Here is a 6,827-nt window from a genome sequence, read left to right as displayed (position 1 = left end):
AGGTATGTGAATAATTTTATATTCCTAATAAGTAGCTAACATGTACACATGGAAATTGAGAAAGCTCTAACTCCTAAACAACTTCTCTTCTACATTTGAGGAGCGATGTAGAATTTTGAGAATGGCTAGATCCTTGACGGGTTGGAAAACCTATTTACTATATGTGGGGGTTGGAAAACCTATTTACTATGTGCTCCTTATCTTTGAAATTTGGCTTTGTATAAACAAATTTCCAAAAATCAAAGGCAATTCTAATCAATATTTTTCTCGATCTTCATGAAGACAAATCTCCACCATTTTAAATTGTGGTGTAACCTACTCTATCATGTTAGGAAGTGATCAAGTTTGAAATTCAAGTCCCATTCATAAGAAAGCTAGTTTTTTTTTTTTTCACTTGAAAGGGATTATGAAGTAAGAATTCCTAATCGTCACATCATGGTCCTATATCAAGAAGGGAAGAGAAGAAGAAGAAAAAAAGAATGCATATAAAGAAAGTTGTTTGTGATGTTTTTATGTAAATGCTTAGTGCCAATCTCGACAAAGGGCATCCCATTGTTCGTCATTAAGTTCTCGTCCTGCTAAGGGCTGTTGTTGTGATTCTAGAGGACGATCGGTGGGGGGGTGCAGGTTTGGTTGGTGTTGAGATTCTATCGGCACACATTGGTTACATCCTACTTGTAATTGTCGTTCCATGCGTGGCACACGATGCAGCATTGTTGGATCCTGTTGTTGACGTTGCATGTACTGTGGGTCTAGGAACCAGTCTCGACAAAGGGCATCCCATTGCTTGTCATTAAGTTCTCGTCCTAGTAGAGGTGAATATGGTTGTGATTCTAGCTGAGAATGATTGGTGGGAGCGTTTAGGTTTTGAGATCCTGCAGGCGCCACACCCTGGCGAAGTCCGTCCATGTGTGGCACACGCTCCTGCTGATGTTGCAGCATGCGAGGAGGGTCCTGTGGTTGCGGGACCCAGTCTCGACAAAGGGCGTCCCATTGCTTGTCATCCAGTTCTCGTCCTACTAAGGCCTGCTGTTGTTGTGGTTGTAGCTGAGGACGTCTATCATGGGTGGAGGCGTTTAGGTTTGGTAAGGGGGGTTGTGATTCCATGGGTGGGGAGGTTAGGTTTTGTTGGTGTTGGGATCCTAGCGCTTGGTGGTCTTGTGATTCTAGGGGACCGAGGATATTGCTTGGGATTTCTTCCACTGGGTCGTTAGGATTACTTATCAAGGAATTTGTTTGAGTGTTAATAGCTAGCCCAGGTATTGGCGTGTGATGGCTGACATGGCCACCATGACCCCCTTGCCCTTGGAATCCTGCTTGCCCTGCCATGCCGTTTTCCTCTTGCCCACCATCCAAGGTGTTGGAATCCATTTCTTCATATTGCATCTGATCGTCTTGGCCTGGTTGTGGAGCTGCTCCTCCGACTGGTGCTTGTGTGTTTACAACGGTTGGAATTCTGCCACGCCTCCGTCGCTTGGCCGGCAGGCGGTAAAAGCGCTGAAAGGTGTGCACGGGCCAGCTGCATCCATATACAAGCGGCCGCCGTTCAGTTGTACCATCAACTTGAATAACCTCCTTTTGTATGTTGCACACCTGACGCGACTCGAACTTTTCTGGCGTCCACTCGCGCATAAGAGGAGGAGGAAGAGGAGGAGGCGGTGGCTGCGAAGCGGGAGGTGATAGTTGGGTGGGAGGGGGAGGCGGAGGCGGCGTCGCTCTCGGCGCAGTTGGCATCGCTCTCCGTGGAGCTGGTGTGACCGTGGTGGTGGTGGTGGCTGGAGGCGGCTGCTTTCTTGGCCTGCCACGTTTGCGTTTAATAGGTTCCGTGTGTTCTTGGACGGCCGGGATTATGTCACGTTCTGTCTCTGCCTGTGCGCCTTCAAGTGCAGGTGAGCTGCCATGTCCACGCTGACTTGCCTGACTGTCGGCTTGATCTGTCCCATCTAGTAAGTCGCCGTGGACCCGCCCTCGGCCTCGGCCTCGGCCCCGGCCACCAGCAGGGGTTGGCCGTCCCCGGCCACCACCAGCAGCCCCATCTCCCGGCTGATTCTTCCTTGGCCGTCCCCTACCACGTTTCGTGCCACCAGCAGCAGCTCCATCATCTTCTTCTGGAGCCGACTGATCCTTCCTTGGACTTTCCCTGCCACGTTTCTCGCCACCAGCAGGAGCTCCATCTTCTTCTTCGACTGGAGCTAACTGATCCTTCTTTGGCCCTTCCCTGCCGAGGCTGCCACCAGCAGGGGCCCCATCTTTTTCCTTTGGAGCCGACTGATCCTTCCTTGGCCTTCCCCTGCCACGTTTCGTGCCACCAGTAGCAGCTCCATCATCTTCTTCTTCTTCTGGAGTCGACTGAACCTTCCTTGGCCTTCCCCTGCCACGTTTGCTGGCACCAGCAGGAGTTCCATCTTCTTCTTCTTCTTCTTCTTCTGGAGCCGACTGATCATTCCTTGGACTTCCCCTGCCACCAGCAGGACCTCCATCTTCTTCTTCGGCTGGAGCTAACTGATCCTTCCTTGGCCGTCCCCTGCCACGTCCCCTGCCACCACCACCAGCAGCAGCCCCATCTGTTTCCTTTGGAGCCGATTGATCCTTCCTCGGTCGTCCGCGCTTTGGCTTATCCGATCACACGACATAAATAGGAAAACTGAGCAAAGGGGGGGAAAAAAAATGCAGGTATGAAATGAAGTGGTAAGAAAAAAGCTTCAAGCGGTAACCTACCGCCATAGTCGTTCAAACGGAGTCTTTACAGAGTTTTGCTTTAACCTGCAAAGACAAAATCATGATTCTTAGAGTTAAAAGAACTCTCCAAAGAACCAAAAATAGTAGTGTGAAGGCGTTCATCGGAATGTTCCTGTGTATCAGAAAAAGCTCAAATATCGTCTTAATTTTCACCCGAAACCAGGCATTACCTGCGAGGGACGAGAGATCACATCGTATAATGTCGAGTCTTTGGAAATGAGCGTTTGAAAGCGCAAACGTACAAATAAATCAAGCAGTGGACGCACTAGAATTCGTTGCATGAAACGTCGCCTGCTTTGAATGGGCGCCCCGCAGACGCCAAACTTCAAATCACTCTCACTACACACTTAGCGTAGCATTAGCATTCTGGCATCATAGCCTTTTGAGAGACAGAGACAGAGACAGAGGAGAGTCACTACACGGCCCGCGGAGATAACCCGAACACGTCGTTTCACCTGTCGTTGGCTTTGAAATTTTTCATCTCGGAAAAAAAAAACCATACATATTTTTATTAGTGATAGACAATAATTCCTAAGGATTCAAAATTGAAAGAAAAAAACATATTAAAAATGAAATTTATTATAATTTCATGTGCTTACAATAGCACTATTTTTCTTCTTACACAAGAAATATACTCTAGCTTGTGGATGTTGACTTTATTGGCAAGCTCATTATCTTCACTTTCTATATCAATGATTTTCTTATGCTTTTTCTCATGTGCATGTCTATGTGTTTTCTTTTGCTCTATTATTTCAATTGTTTTTTTTGGGTAGTTTTGTTCATATTCTCTACTATAATTTCATCAAATTCGTATGCATACCTTGGATCATCATCTTCGTTTTCATTTCTTCTCTACTTATTGATAAACCAATATGATCTTGGATGTGAAGCATCAAATTTTTAATTGTTAATAAAAATGTCATAGTAGATATCTTTCATTGTTATTATGGATGGATATACCATTGTCCTCCGTAAAGCATCAATTTTCATTAGCTCCATTTCTCTACATTGCTATGGTGATCCAATTAGAAGATGGTGGATAAATTTTTTATGTCTTGATCATTTTCTGAATTGTAGTACAAAAATTATTATTTATAGGATGATTTAAGTTGACCTTCTAAAACATCAATACCCTATCGAAAATGTTTGTGGGAGTGAAGCATACTTTGTTCTTTCACTCATATGCGCCATATTGCATGTAATGAGGCTTATGTAGATCTTTTATGCAATAACCAATCATCCCAGGGTAGTAGCATGATAAGTTGGTTTCTTTGTGGCAGTTTGGCAAGAAGAGAAAGAAGACCATGCAAGGGTCAGTTCATGGATAGCACTTTAACCCTAATGAGGGTTAACTCCCCTATGTGAGGCCGCTCCTAGCCAGCCCAAAATTTGGTCTCGGGAGCCCCTATGCACACATAAACCTCATATATTGCATCCATCTACATCCTACTATATATCTAGAGTCCGTCACTCTGCAAGGCAACACAATCCACAAGCACTATCTATTTAAAATTGCCAAAAAGTAAATTTCCAATGTACATGAAATTTTACTAGAAATAACCAATATGCCTAAAAATAGGCATGAAAACCTTAATGAAACCCAAAAACAAGTAACAAATCTAATTTCTAAAACTAGATTTTTTAAATTGCTAAAAATAAGCTAATTAAGTGCTAAGACTAGTAAAAATGGCCAAAATACGAAAATAAGGCTAAAAATAGCCGAATTAAGGGTTATCACACACTCCAAGACACTTCGGGTAGTTGGTTCCATTTGTTTATTCCATAACAGTTTTCATTTATTATTGAATTTAAACTTTGCACAGTTTTTGCAATTTATTGTTGGATTTAAACTTTGCATAGTTTTTTGTAATTTTTATATATTTATTTTAAAAATGGCTTCAAGCAAGGGTAGTATACCTATCTCAGGGGGTTCGTCGGGTATGTCTCGAGCATTTTTGCTTGGCTTGTTTTCGGCCTTACAATATCCAAGCTTGCCTGTGCATGCATCAAGTTGTCCTTGCACGATGCCAGATGAAGGCCGTTTGCCCCTCTGTCCACCTCAAAACTTGGCATGCAGGAGCCGAGTGGTGTAGGAGGCACATCCTTGACCCCCTCCTTGTGTACATTTGACACTACTAGCTCAATCTACATTTGTATATCCATGTATATGTACTTGTACTCTAGTCTCAGAGAAAGTCCATAGTGTACCAGTTCCTACCCGCATCCAAGTGGGATCAGGGGCTTGCATAAGATCTCACCAACCAAATAGAATAGCTCAAAAAACTTACAATGTGCATGTACATACTAAGATCCTCCACAAGATCACTAGGTGTATATCAGTCAAATTTATGTCCTTCTCCCCAATGGCCCTGAGATTAGCTTAAAGCCTATCATTCCATACTTGGATCCTTCAACAAAATGTCCAAAGTATACTACCTCTACTAAAGCCAAATCCCACCACGTGATCTCCACATGATCTAATCACCTCTATACCTAGGAATACCTAGGAAGTATCGTAGCTCACATGAATCCTTCTTAAGGAGTATCTTCGTCTCATGAATGTCAACATCATTGTCCCCTATGAGTATGATACTACTAGAACAAATCCTCTGTCAGTATTTTTTACATATAGTGAAAAACTTGATGAAATCCAATAGTGATAAGATAGTCTCCTATCTTGTATGAACATGCTCTAGATGCTTATTGCAAGCCATAGAAGGATTTACGCAACCTACAAATAAACTCGGGGTCCCTAATATCGTGGTGGCTACACCATATAGACCTCCTCTTGTAAATCAACATATAAGAAATGACATCTGCTACATGGGTGAAAGCATGATAAGGTGGCACAGTTTCAATCGATTGCTATCACTAGTTTCTATTGCTGGAATAAGACCACTATTAGTACATATAATAGAATAATAAGTTATATTCAGTAACTTCTTTATTGTTTTTTAGACATTTCAAATGTTAATAAGCTTTAATGAACTTGTTTTGCTTCTCTAACTATGCCATAAGTGTTTCACAAACAATCGGTTGTAAACCAGTCTGGGACATAGGTTTTTGGACTACCCACATCCATTTGATGTAAAGACAATCCCTTAGTTGCAGCTATAGCAATGACTTCTCTCATGGTTGTCATCCTATCAACTAGGCAAAAAGTCTCCTCATAGTCAATCTCTTAGGTCTATGCATACCAGTCTTGCCTTGTACTTGCTCACATACCTATCTAAATTTTTCTTTACTTTATAGACCCACTTGTATCCAATTTCCGTCTTCTCCTCCTTAGGCAAAGGCACCAACTCCCATGTCCCATTTGCATCCAATGTAGCCATCTCTTTATCCATAGCATCTTCCCAATGCTTATGTCTTAATGCCTCTTAAAAACATCTAGGCTCTATCTCTTGTATTTATTTAACCATATAAGCATAATGATGGGTTATATAACCATCATATCTCTCTCATATCTCAACCTATCAACTGGATATCTCCCTCGTAGACCTATGTATAGGTCCTGGGATCACTACAAGGTATTCTTGAGCAACACTACTTTGATTCTTTCTACACTTGGTGGAACAATAACCGATATCCCAAGCTCCTCATCAAGGCCGTGTTTTGAGCCACTATTTTCATCAACAAATGAATGACATGCTGAAACATCAGGCATTATGAAAGGCCAATCCTCCTTCTCTTTTCCTTTACGTGATACATGTGAATTTGCTAAATTTTCAGCACATGTAGTACCTTCCAAATCATGTGTTAGAATTCATTGCACTCCTTCTCAACCTTCTTGACCAAGGTCTAATAATAGATCCACTACTAGATGACTCTTTAGGTCCACTAAGCACATGTGATTGATGCTCTCTATTCGTTGTAGCCACATTACTATTTACATCAACCTCTATAGGAGTCCTTCACTGGTGTGTAGTACCAGTCACATTATTTTTTACATCAACCTCTATAGAATCCTTCACTAGTGTGTAGTACCAGTCACATTATTTTTTACATCAACCTCTATAGAATCCTTCACTAGTGTGTAGTACCAACTATCATCTCTTTAAAAACATCCCTACTCACTCACATCTCAC

General features: G+C 42.5%; 1 protein-coding gene across 1 annotated transcript; it reads right to left on the bottom strand.

Annotated features, from left to right (window-relative positions):
- Positions 1–500: 500 nt before the first annotated feature.
- Positions 501–3,200, bottom strand: LOC147629517 (uncharacterized). The gene is made up of 3 exons (XM_086813023.1): positions 2,910–3,200; positions 2,719–2,763; positions 501–2,613 (listed from the first exon to the last, which is right to left on the bottom strand). Exons 2-3 carry the CDS (start codon positions 2,722–2,724, stop codon positions 523–525), a joined length of 2,097 nt encoding a protein of 698 aa, XP_086669149.1. The 5' UTR covers positions 2,725–2,763; positions 2,910–3,200; the 3' UTR covers positions 501–522.
- Positions 3,201–6,827: the final 3,627 nt, after the last annotated feature.

This window comes from Cibotium barometz, chromosome 18 (genome assembly GCF_041138505.1).
Source record: "Cibotium barometz isolate CiBa-2024 chromosome 18, ASM4113850v1, whole genome shotgun sequence".
In the NCBI taxonomy this organism is placed as follows: domain Eukaryota; kingdom Viridiplantae; phylum Streptophyta; class Polypodiopsida; order Cyatheales; family Cibotiaceae; genus Cibotium; species Cibotium barometz.
This window is presented reverse-complemented; position numbering and strand designations above follow the sequence as displayed.